We start from the raw sequence: 13,567 nt of genomic DNA on the forward strand, positions 1-13,567 counted from the left end.
AACGCTCGCGTAGTACATGCGGTAAATACGTTGCGCATAGATGGAGAATAATAAGAAATCGTGTTATTAAATAAAATTATATGTAAAAAGAAAAATGCGTAAGACAGTTGGATATATTAGAAAAGTATGTACATACGATATACGTTATTTAATTCACAGTTTTTAACTTGCCTGTACATCATCTCGAACTCGTCGATCGAAGCGGTCGATTCAAGCTGGTGTCACCTATGGATCGTTCGTTTGATTACAGTTGCGGTCGGTAACTCATCTCCTATGGTAAAAAGTTGGTGCATCTATTAAGATTCACCCTGTATATTCTCTCTTTGTAATTGGCGCAGTATTAAAAAATTTCACATATTTTTTTAAATAAATACCACTTGTTATTTAAGTTTTTTTTGAAGTAGATATCACTTGGATTGAATAAAGTAACAATTTTGTAAGAAATTAAATTTTGTAAAAAAATAATTTTGTTAAGAAAAATTAAAGTTACTATCACCTAGGTTAGAATAAATTTTATTTATTTTTTAAATTGATAGATATTACTTGTTCAGTTCAGAAAATACTTTATTTGCCCCAAAGGGGCCTTAAAGGGCGTTTTTATGGAACGTACCCATACCTTACATCCGGCGTTTTGAAAGGACGTACCCAACCCTGTACAAACTAAGTCCAATCAAAATCGAAAGTTATACAATCCAAAAGAAATTTTACCGATCAAAATTCAATATCCAGAAGGCCGAACTCAAAAGAAATGAACTCTAGTGAGATCATAATCGTCATATGTATAGACCGGTTATATTCTCCTCCAACTGCCTTTTTCCTCCTCCTATTTCACCTCCCTTCCGTTTATCCACATTCTTCTATTTGTTAATACTACGGAACTACCCTTCATTCTTTCCTCTCTTGCCTTCTCCACCAATTTATGTCTGTAGGCTCTTTCCTCAAATGTTAGTTCCTCGTCGACTCCTATCTTCCACCTTCTCCATATCTCGTCACATTTTTCTATCACCTCTTCCTTATCCTCCTCTTCATCCAATTCCATAAACATTATGATCTTTCCGTCCGCGCCAATCACCTCCAACACTTTTCTTATTGGGATCATTCTTCTTGTTACCTCTTCCATTATTGTTTCCAGCATCTCCTTTCTTTCTTTTGGTCCTCCTACTACTTTCCTCCAGATCAGATTCTTTTTCCTCTTTTTGATTTTTTCTTTTCTCTCTTTTTCTTCTTTTCTCTCCACCTCCCTCTCTCTCTTCTCTCTTCTTCTTCTTATCTCCTCCTCTCTCTCTTCTACCATTCGTCTCAGCCTATTCGTATTCCTCTCCTCTTCTTGTTCCTTCCTTCTGTCGCTTTTCAGCGGTCTTCTCCAGTCCTTCTCGATCTTATCTCTTCCTCCGTCACCTTTTTTCTCTACAGCCCTCGTCGTTCCTTGGATCTTTTGCCTGGCCCCCTGACTCTTCTTGTCCTCACAACTATTATCTGTCCCTTCAGTGTTCCTTACCCCCGTGTCCGTCGATCCTTCACTCCAGTCTCTTCCCCACCCTTTGCTCCACCCTTCTTCCCCTCGTTTCTTTTCCTCCGTCATCTTCTTCTCCATCCCTTCCAGCTGGGTTCTTAGTTCCCTCAGTTCCTCTTTGATTTTCATTTCCATTCGTCCTATTTCCTCCTTAATTTCGCGCCCGATCTCCCTCAGTTCCCTCGTGATTTCCTTGACCCAATCTGGCTCCTCCCTCCTTCGCCCCGCTCTCGGTGCCTCCTCTTTGCTGACCACTATATTCAAATACAGACTCGTATTACTTATTAAACTGTCCTCCTCTCTTTTCTTTTTCTTTCTTTGTCAATCCTAACCTATCCGCCCTCTTGACCGTAAATCCCTCTTTCTTACTGCTACTCTTGTCCCCTCTCTTCCGCACCATACGAATATTTATATTACTTACGTTCTTCCACATTTCTCTCCGCTTCCTTCCTCCTTCGTATTTTCGAACCTTCTCTCCGTTTAGTTCTTTCTGCGATACTTTTCTCACCTGCCTTACGTTGTGCGCTCTCAGAGGGTCGATTCTGTATTTTGAGACAAGGTGAAAATTACAAAAGTGAACAGATTTACTAGATTTCAACAAATGAAATTGTAGATTCTCTAGTGAATGTCCTCACTTTTGTAATTTTCACCTCGTCCCAAGATACAGAATCGACCCCAAGATTTCGTTCACCGCGCGTGCCCGACATGCGCCGCGGCTCTCTCGACATTCAGTCGCGCCACCCTTAAATTGTCCGTCTCGATCCGTCCCTACACTCACAGTGTTCTCACTGCAGCGACACCTGCCAGCTCGCCCTCTTGCACGCAGATGTCACTTGCTCCCGTGTCGCGCCTCGGCGTCCCGCAGTAGTGCCAACCTGCTCTTTTGGAGAGGCCGCACCCCGCGCCGCCTCCGCACTAGCGTTCGCCTGCTGTTTATTTCCGCGCCACGTGTCTCGGCGTCCGCGGCTCGCGCATGTCCGTGCGCCCCTCTTTCTCTTCCTTTTCCGGTCACCTGCCTTACTGTTCCTCCTTCTTCTCTCTTCTTCTCCCTTCACCTTGCCTTGCTCTGTCCTAACCTTTTTTCTTCCTCGCCTTCTTCTCTTGATTTACTTTTAACTTTTCCTGCTCTCGAGTCTTCCTTCAATTGTACACTTTCCTCTTTCCTTTCTTTATGGCTCTCTTCTTTCTCTCATCGTTTCTCGATTCCTGCTCCGCCAAAACTTTCTTTGATTCCTCCTTTCCTTAACGGAGCACCCGTCCTCCTTCCTCACCCAACCGGAAGTCCTAGATATTACTTGTTATTTAAGTTTTTTGAGGTAGATATCACTTGGATTAAATAAAGTAACAATTTTGTAATATAATAATTTTGTTAAGTGTAATTTACAGTTGATATTTATTTGACATATAAACTACGAATGTAAGGCCTATATATAACAACATATTATTGATTACTGATAAATGTATGTTATACGCATGTAAAACATACATAAATTATTTACAAGTAATATATTAATATATATGTATATATATATTAATATATGTACATGTATTATACATATATATATGTATATATATATATATATATATATATATATACATATATATATGGGACGTTCCATGTCAACCGGGACAGGGCCGTCTCCAAAATTCTATTGAACCGATTAAAATGGTTAAGGGCTTAAGGGAATGCTGGAGCCGTCTGTATAACCGACAAAATTACCATTTTCTATGTTATCGACTATATCTGTCCTTGTATGGACAAAGATATAGACAAGGATAGCACGCTACATTGCACGCACACATACGCACGATGCACATCAACATTATACTTTTATATTACGCTTCCAAATCTTGATTTCGAGGGTTTATCGATGTTTTTCTTGTTGTGCAATTCAGGGAAACTTGTTTTCGCGTTCGTACCAATGGTATATCTCTTATATGAAATACATCTTGTGACGAGCTGACAGCTCGCCGCAACTCGAGACGCCATATTGGGATAAAAGTAGGATAAGGAAATCTGTACTTCCGTAATTTTTTCTCGTTTTTTATATAAATTCAGAGTTCCCCCGAATCATTAATGTATGTACTGCAATTCTGGAGGATTTTTAATTCTGTCAAATTAATACGATGCTACGTGCCGACAAAAAATGCCGGTAAAACAGACGGCTCCAGCATCCCCTTAAAATCTTTGTTTTTGTGTGCTTTATCAAATACAGTGTGGTACTTTTGAAAATTTAATATGGCGGTCAAAATATGGCGCTTTATATGAGTTAAAAACACAAATCATATGATTAAATTGTTGTTTCTAATGGAAAGAAAGGATACATAGCTTGTGAGTAGATAGCACTAAGATTTGGATGTCTCTCAAAAAAATAAAAATGGCGGATTCAATATGGCGGACAAAAACAAAACTTTTACCAAAATTTCTGAAACTCAATATTTGGAGGTTTTTGAGGTCGCTGATTACGAATCCGTTCATGATTTTTTAAAATTTAAAATGGCGGATTCAATATGGCGGACAAATTTTTCTTAAATTCATCAGATTCACTTGAAACTCGTTATTCGGGGGTTTTTGGGGTCGCTGATTATGAAATTGAAGTCAGTTTAGAGAAATTCAAAATGGCGGATCCAATATGGCGGACTGATTATGCATTACATCTTGCCTTCGTTGGTTGGATTATATCTTGCCTTTGCTGACTGGATTGTCGATTACATCTTGCCTTTGCTGGCTGGATTGTCGATTACATCTTGCCTTTGCTGGCTGGATTGTCGATTACATCTTGCCTTTGCTGGCTAGATTATGCATTACATCTTGCCTTTGTAGGATATATAGGATCCGCCATTTTGAATTTCTCTAAACTGACTTCAATTTCGTAATCAGCGACCCCAAAAACCCCCGAGTAACGTGTTTCAAGTGAATCCGATGAATTTTAAAAAAATTAGTCCGTTATATTAGATCTGTCATTTTGAATTTCTCTAAACTGACTTCAATTTCGTAATCAGCGACCCCAAAAACCCCCGAGTAACGAGTTTCAAGTAAATCTAATAAATTTAAAAAAAATTTGTCCGCTATATTAGATCCGCCATTTTGAATTTTAAAAAATCATGAACGGATTTGTAATCAGCGACCTCAAAAATTCCCAAATACTGAGTTTCATAAATTTTGGTAAAAGTTTTGTTTTTTTGTCTGCCATATTAGATCCGCCATTTTTATTTTTTTGAGAGACATCCAAATCTTAGTGCTATCTACTCACAAGCTGTGTATTTTTTTTTTCCATTAGAAGCAACAATTTAATCATGTGATTTGTGTTTTTAACTCATATGAAGCGCCATATTTTGACCACCATATTGAATTTTCAAAAGTACCACACTGTATTTGATAAAGCACACAAAAACAAAGATTTTAAGCCCTTAACCATTTTAATCGGTTCAATAGAATTTTGGAGACGGCCCTGTCCCGGTTGACATGGAACGTATTCACAGCAAACCGCATATATAACATTGTGTTATTTTTATAACCTAACCTATTTATGCAAACGTTAGTTCTGTATAGTAACTTACGATACAATAATTTCTCCGCGTAAACGGGAGATTTTATAAAATAGTAATTATAATCGGAAATCAAGAGCCACCGTTGAAAGTAATGAAAGTTACGTTTCTTTGATTGAGAGACGACGACGTATCTTAAGGATGTATCACACGTACAATCTTAGACAAAAGTGCATGAAATTTGAAATACTTGAATATCTACGCCTAACGCATAGTAAATCTAGATGTAAGATACTCAAATGATAGTAGGAGTCTTATTTTTACTCCTAGAAAAGTATTTTTTACTTTATAAATGTTTTTTCCGTATTATTTGCGATTTTTGTAATTTATGAGCCTAAACTTTTGGCAGTGAAAATACCCTGATTTCAATTTCATAACGTCAAATTATTTCAAAGCAAAAGACATTATTCAGCAGTGCTGATAAACAAATGTGACTTTAATAACGTCAAAAAAGATAAATATGTATCATATAAACGATAATTTTGAATATTATTTATTATAAACATTGTTATGCGACTCTCTCAAAAGAGACGTGACAACGCTGTATGACTCGATTCACGTATGTTGGCAGCCTTGCACAGTACCAAAACAGTGCAAGACTTGACGCGAGCTCCGAGGTTATATCTGTCGTTTATATTTTTACAATGTCAGACAAAAGTTATCGGTGGAAAGGAAAATTAGTGACAAAAGCCCTTTATGAAAAAAGACTCGCTCAACGAAAAGCTGGAATAGAAACGTGCAATAAGCGAAGAAAAGTTTCGACTGAACCGGAGGAAAGTAATCCCATAACCAATGAAGATGTGGAACAACAAACAAATGTCATCGATGGACGACGTATTGTCGATTTGAACATCTTGGGACAGCAATTATGGTGTTGTTCTTGTACCGAAGCTCTTTCTCTACAGTACATAGAAAGTGAGATACGAAGTGGCTTGGCTTCTCTATTTCTAGTACGGTGTCATAAGTGCCTCGCCGTGAATAAAGTTTGCACAGGCACGCAACAATATACCGATAAACACAGCCCTCGCTTCGACATCAATTCGAAAGCAACATTAGGTAATACTTTATGACAGATTATTGTGCTTCTATTGTTATTAATTTTATAATTACTATTTATTATTTGTACATATTGAATTTTTCGCTCTGCAGGTATCCTACATTGTGATTTAGGATGGACACACTTCAAAAAAATGCTAGCATGCATAAACGTACCATGTATGAATTTTAACACATTTAAAAAATATGAACAAGAAGTGGGAGTTGCTGCGGAGGAAGTAGCGAATGAAAGTTGCGTAGAAGCCACTGCGCTGGAAAGAAAACTCACTATCGAAAATGCTGAGAGCATCGAAAAGTTATTGTAAATGACTACTTTTATAAAATAGCATATTTTACGTTAATATTTATATATTCATATTTTTGAATTTTAATTGTAAATATGAGTCATTCAATTTGTGTTTACTGTTTGAAAACATAAAGTAATTCGGCTTTTATATTCTCAATGGTTATTTACAAATCAGGTTATTTACAAATCACAGTTATTTACAAATTAGTTATTTACAAATTAGTTATTTACAAATTAAGTTATTTACACATTAGATTATTTACAAATTAAATTATTTATAAATAATAATTATTTTGATCAACGTTTTTCGATGTAGAATGTATTATGTAATCTAAGCTCTCTTCGAATCCTAATTACACACTTATTAAAACTGAGAAAAATAATATAAAAACAAACCTATGTGTATTTACTCTTTTTTTCAGGCCTGAACAAGTTCCAATCCAATTTTATAATTAATTCTCGACCGCAAAATGATCCTATTCCTACCTGTATTGAATCCGAACCTGAACAAGAACCTACTGTTACTTTCAACGATGTAATCCGCGTTGCAGTGTCATACGATATGGGATGGAGTACGAGGTGCAGGTCGAAATTACGACAGCTTGAATGGCTTTGGTGCTATTGTTGGTCACCGTAGCGGAATGATTTTAGATTATTCAACATGTAATCGGATGTGCAAAAAATGCAATGCAACCGATCAACCTCCGGATCACGATTGCCGCAAAAATTTTGATGGTTCGGCGAAAGCTATGGAGCCTCACGTCGCTAAGAAACTCATTGTCAATAGCAGCATACTTAGGGCCCAAAATGTAGAAGTGGGTGTACTCATAGGAGACGATGACAGCACAACCAATGCAGTATGCCAAGCTGCCAGCAAACATTCCATCGTAAAATAATCCAATATGAACCACACATCAAACGGCGTCAAAAAAAGATTATACACGATTAAAAAAAACCATAAAGAACTTACAAAAAACTGCATTACATATCTCCACCGGTGCTTCACGTACGCTATGTGTCAGAATAAAGGTAACAGCAGAGCGATGGCTGATGCAATCCGTAACATTCCGTACCACGCTATAAACGACCATAGTAAATGTAGCCACTGGTGTGGTTTCATTCATGACAAGGAAAATTATGAGCACAGAATCATTCCAGGAGGAATTCGGGAGCCGAGACTGTTCGAGGCACTTTGAGAAATCTTTGACAAGCTGGCCAATAATGCCGTAAAATTTTCGGCGGGTGCATCGAGTAATACCAACGAAAGCCTAAACGCAACTATGGCTAGCAAAGCTCCAAAATCTCGATGTTACAGTAAAACTGCGTCCGCCGACTTCCGATTCGCTTGCACAGTTGGCCAGAAAAACATCGGGGAAGGATACACGCAAGCGATTTTGAAAAAGCTGGGCAAATCGCCGGGCAAGCACCATTCGCGACATGTTGCAGCGTCACAAAAAATTCTCCAAAAGCGACGGCAATTGATGAAGACATCAGCTTACAAGAAACGACGTATGCATTTGAAAAAGCTGCGGGCGGCTTTACGTCATAGAAAGGAAAACGTCGAAGGCATCACTTATCAGAGCAATGTCGATCTTTTAAATGAACTTGCAGAGGAAGACAAGACAGATCTAGAGGAAGAAGACAATAATGACATTGCTATTGTTCTATTAGATTTAGAAACATCTGGCTTCGAAATAAATTGCGACATTCTCCAAATTGCCGCAAAATATGGCAAAAATTTGTTCGATATTTATGTTAACCCGGTTCAAGATATTTCTGTGAGTGCCAGTCAGGCGAATGGTCTAACGAGCTGTTACGGAGAACTCATGTACAATGGTCGACAAGTTCCATCTGTGCCGATAAGAGCTGCGTTGGGAAGTTTACATGGGTTAACATCGCTCGGAAAAAAGTGTTGCATTGCTACACATAATCTTTCATTTGATGGGCCCAGATTTATGAAACAAGTCATAAAATGTTCTCTAGAAAATGAATTTTTCGAAGTAGTTTATAGTTTTGTTGATACGTTACAGGTTATTAAAAATAGTACTGGTCGCAAAGGAAAAGGGGCATGCTCAATTAGCGGATTGGCAAATGCATTGAACATTTCTACCGTTGGAGCTCACAATGCGTCACGCGATTGTGTGATCCTGTCTAAAATACTAAATAAGTTGAAGATAACGACGCAACAACTTTTAACAAATTCAAAGACTTTCTCCGAACAAACTTTTATATGGAATACTCAGCAGAAAAGTACTGAAATTCTGTCAACATTAGCAGCTATGAAAAATATTGGTTTATCAGTCCGCAAGAAATTGGCGTTAGCTGAATTCGACATAAAAACTTTAAAAAATTCTTATACACTGTGTGGAGCTGACGGACTTGCCGAATTTCTTGAGACAAAAATCAAACAAAAAACTTTACAAAAAATTCAAAAAGAATCAATAAATAAAATTATTGATTTTTTACGGTAAGAGAAAGATCAATTTTGCCAAAGAAAAACCAAAGAGATTATTTAATATAGTTTATTTTGTTTTTATTGTCCTAGTTTATGAAAAAATATAGTCTTTTATGTATACTGAATATACTTTTATTATGCATACTGTGGTTGTAAGTGAACATGTATTGATAATATGACACTTATTAAAACTGAGAAAAATAATATAGAAACACACCTGTGTGTATTTACTCTTGCAAAATTATTGCTTCTTATTGTGTAATTTTTCCTGCGTTATTTGATATTCATAATTCCGCTATGTTTCTCATTTCCCCTTTCTATCTCTTCACGAATGCAACGGAAACAAAAAGTTAGCTAGAAGTAGTAGAAGGCATAGATATACGTGTAGCGACAGCCATAGGTTATGTTCGCTTGCCCAGCTGATTGCGACGTTGCCGCGCTTTCACGAGCCATCGAGATACATTCGTGCCGACAGCACAATTATCTTAAGTTATAATTTATTTCTTTAAAACGGTGTAGTGAAGTCAATTGAAACTTGGCAGATATTTTCATCTATTCGCATACTAAATGTACAAAAAAATTCAAAATATTGGTAGCGCTTCTTCAACATTTTTTTAGCTGTTTTATCCGCCAAAATCGTCTCTTCCCATAAGAATACGTGTAAAATCAGTGAAAATTAAAATCGTCATATCTCAGCAATTGTTTAGTGGATTCGTTTCTACTTTTTTGTAGCACATCAGGAAGACTAAAAGAACATTCTCACAAATTTTTATCCACTTGGTAGCGCTTTGAAAATAGGTGCAATACATCCTTAATATGAATTACTGTAAGTTACTACAGATGTACTCACTCGCGTAAACATATAGCTCGACAACTTTTACAAGACAGCATATACGTACGTGTGCAATTTTTGATACACCTTCCTTCTTTTAAAGATCTCCTTGACATCAACTCTTTGTGGTTAATACTTTATATATTTCACTTACTACGTTTACGCGAGCGTTACTTCTGTAGTAAACTTACGATAGTCTGTCACGACGCGGCGACGGTCACGACTGTCAGTACTGTTACACACTATCAATTTCTTGGTTATTATAACTGATGAGAGATCACGGTGTTGACGATTTACATATTTTACTGTCACGACGCGGCGACGGTCACGACTGTCACACACTATCAATTTCTTGGTCATTATAACTGATGAGAGATCACGGTGTTGACGATATTTCTAGGTTATCACTGACTGTGGCTGCATTCGGGGAGCACGCTATTAGCGCTATTGCATCATTCTATCTTTATCGCTCATCAAGTGTAGAACAAGGATAGAATAAGCAAATAGTGCTAATAGCGCGCTCCCCGAACGCAGCCTGTGACAGCGCGCTGAACGCACTGCCTGCACTGCGCGGCGCGCGCAGTACACACACATAACTGAACTGACTGTGACAGCGCGCTGAACGCACGCGTAATGTACATATAGAAACTAGCGATACTAGCACCGCCATTACCGCCAGTGTCGAAAAAGTGAAAAGGACGCGACTCCAGCCAATGAAATGAAGGCATGGCATGAGAGCGTTAGTAGAAAAAAGTATCTTAAAATAAAATTTTCACATTTCGACTTTGCGTCGCAATATCTCCGCTCGTAGGGCACGTAGCGGAAAAATAAAAACACCCCCCCCCCCCCAAGTCGACCCCAAGCTATCGATCAAACCTACTTAGAACTTGATCCGTTCACTCGTTGTCGAGATCTCAACATCTCGTGTACTCGCAACTCGTGCGTTCGCGTAAAAGAGTCACGGTCGATCTCGCTCCGCGTATACTTGGTGCGAGACACTACCGTGTCTCTTGATACCTGCGAAAAACGTCAAATATTGTCAAATGTAACATTATGGATAACATTAATCGAACCACAAACGTGGCTGTTCTCAACACCGAAAAAAACAAAAATTAACTATACAATGTAATGATCAGGCGGAACAAAAAATCAAAATAGAGCAAACAAGAAAAATAAGTATAAATAAAAATTGTAAATTAACTACACCCGAGACATTATTATAAAAACAAAAAGACAAACAAATATGAAAAAAATACAAATACACCTAGTAGATTTTAATTTAACACTAACAAGCAAAAATAAAAATATTAACGAACAAGCAAAAAAGGAAATTAGACTAGAACCTGTAATAAAAAATCCTAACGAATTAATGGAATTAAGTTTAGACATAAACGAAATAAATAAAGAATTGGAAAAATTCTAACAATAAGATAGAATAATAAAAAATCCTTATGTCATATATCCCGTAGGATCGACCTTTACGATTATAATAATATTAAGCGTAATAGGAATAAGTATCTGTGTAATAAAAAGAAATAAGAAACGAGCGAGCGCCCGACCGCACATACAGAGCGATCCGGCGATGTTATATTAGAAGATAAGAAAAATGTAACCTCAGAAAACTATAAAGTGAATGAATCACCCTGATAGAAATAAAAATAGAATAAGCAGCGAAAATTGTAACGAAAACTACAGACCGTAGTTTCCTTTTCTCAAAGGGGGAGGGATGTTGCGGCCCTAATTAATTATTAAGAAATATGATTAAGAAATATTATTATTTAAAGATATGTATTATCAAAATCGTATTAATAGAGTATTATAATAATTAAACACGACCGTGAATGTGTTCACGAGTTACGAAAGCCCAGTCAGCAAAACGATGAAGTGCGCGAGCGGCCTACATCCGATCGAGCAACTCAGCAGTAATACCTAGGAAGGACAAACGAGCCGATAAAAGGGAACGAGAGGAAGAACCGAGAGGGCATTTAGTCTGGCAGTGACAAGTATTTTGTGTAATTGTCAAACAGAATTAATTAAAGTATCATTTATTCAAAGTGCCGTTTATCTTAATTCCGCCTCCCCCATGGACCAAAAGAATCTGAGTGCCCCGTCCGCAAAAAGGGGCACAACAGCAAACTCCCTATAACTTCTCTATAATTGTATTTTTCTTTTTTTGGTGTATTTCTTTCTTCATTTTTCAAAATTGGTACCTTCACTGGCTTTGCTTTATCCATACTATATTGTTTAAGAATTTTATTTGTATATTCTTTTTGTTTTAATTTTATACTATCTTCTTTTCTTGAAATTTCTAAACCAACGTATATTCTCGGTTTATATTCAACTGTCATCTTAAATTCCGTTTTTAGCTGTTCAATAATTTCTTCAATTCCTTGTAAATCGTCTCCAAGAAGTTTTACATCATCTACATACATTCCCAAAAACAGTTTTTATTAATCATTTTGAAGATACACTGTTCACTCTCTAATGGCTTGAATCCCTTTTTTTTAAGAAAATCTGTAAACCGTTTATTCTATTTTAATGGAGCTTGTTTCAAGCCGTATAGTGCTTTCTTTAACTTGAGGACTTTTCCTATATAATCGTAACCATCAGGTGGATACATATACACATTTTCTTCGACATTTCCATATAGAAAAGCTGTTTTTATATTGAACTCCTCACTATCTTGTACTCCTTCATTGCTGCGAGTGCAAATAAACTTCTGAGAGCGCTCATACTAATCACAGAACTGAAAGTCTCTTCATAATTTACTCCAAATTCTTGTTCACATCCTCTTATCGCCTTAAGTCGAGCCTTATATCTTCCATTTTTTATCTTAAATACCCACTTTACTGTTAGTGATTTTTCTTTTTTAAGATTTTTTAAATCTATAATCTCCCAAGTATTATTTTTCTTTAGGGAATTATTTTCTTCATTGATTGCTTCTTCCCATCTAAGCTTGTCGAGACCTGACACTGCTTCTTTATATGTTAACATTACGTAATTTGCTTGATAACGTTCTGGACATTTTATCTGTCTTGATGATCTTCTGACTGAAATATTTACATCATTATTTTTTTCATTGTCTTCTTGTCTTCTTCTTTCTTCGTTTTCATTCACATCTTGTCTCCCCCTTTCTTTAAAAGAGGAATTTCCTTCGTCTGCATCTTCCCATCCTTCTTCATTATTTAAATTTCTTTCTTCTTCAGTTTCTTCATTTTCTAGATTTCTTTCTTCTTTAATTTCATCATTCTGTTGAATAAATCTTATTTTACTTGTCTCTGAGTTTTTATTCTTTTTCTAAACTTACTTCTTGAAATTTTACATTTCTGGCTATAAGTATTTTCTCCTCTTTAGAATTTCATAGCTTATATTTATTTGGCGCGTAACCTACAAAGATTAATTTCCTGCTTCTCTCTTCAAGTTTTTTCAGTGGTCCCAATATCTTAGCATATGCTTAGCGGATGCCACGGATATAACTGGACATACAGTTCTGCATGTCCAGTTATATCCATGGCATATTCTAAAAATTTTTCGACGTGAATTTTATGTCCACTTGATATAGTTTCCAGTATCACTTTGAAACGATATATTAGATTGAAATCAATGCCTGTTATTTCAGCTGATAAATCTGGACTTACAAAAAATCTTCGACTAGTGTTATCATCGTTGGTATTGCCAAATTCGGGCTTAAGGGGGTCGTCTGGTCAAGAGGCTGTTTTTTTGGGGGAATTTTTTGTAAGGAATCATAAGAATACACTTTTTTGAAACTTTTACATCATATTTATTGATATTTGAAGAGTATTTAGAAATTTTTCCAAGTTGATATATGGTCAAGAATCCGCTGTAGAGCGCCCCGACGACAGCTGTGTAAAAAAA

At 36.7% G+C, this 13,567-nt stretch overlaps 2 protein-coding genes across 2 annotated transcripts; one reads left to right on the forward strand and one right to left on the reverse strand.

Moving 5' to 3' along the window:
* Nucleotides 1–823: 823 nt before the first annotated feature.
* LOC112468277 (golgin subfamily A member 6-like protein 2) lies at nt 824–7,290 on the reverse strand. Its single transcript, XM_025037395.1, has 3 exons — nt 7,200–7,290; nt 1,292–1,767; nt 824–1,192 (listed from the first exon to the last, which is right to left on the reverse strand). The coding sequence occupies exons 1-3, from the start codon at nt 7,288–7,290 to the stop codon at nt 824–826; spliced, it is 936 nt and encodes a 311-aa protein (XP_024893163.1).
* A 394-nt stretch (nt 7,291–7,684) lies between these two features.
* On the forward strand, nt 7,685–8,292 carry LOC112468278 (the record flags this gene model as incomplete). The annotated part of the gene is made up of 1 exon (XM_025037396.1): nt 7,685–8,292. A coding segment is annotated over exon 1 (608 nt), but the record flags the coding sequence as incomplete, so codon positions are not given.
* Nucleotides 8,293–13,567: the final 5,275 nt, after the last annotated feature.

This window comes from Temnothorax curvispinosus, unplaced genomic scaffold, assembly GCF_003070985.1.
Source record: "Temnothorax curvispinosus isolate PA1 unplaced genomic scaffold, ASM307098v1 QBEX01018256.1, whole genome shotgun sequence".
Taxonomy (NCBI): Eukaryota; Metazoa; Arthropoda; class Insecta; order Hymenoptera; family Formicidae; genus Temnothorax; species Temnothorax curvispinosus.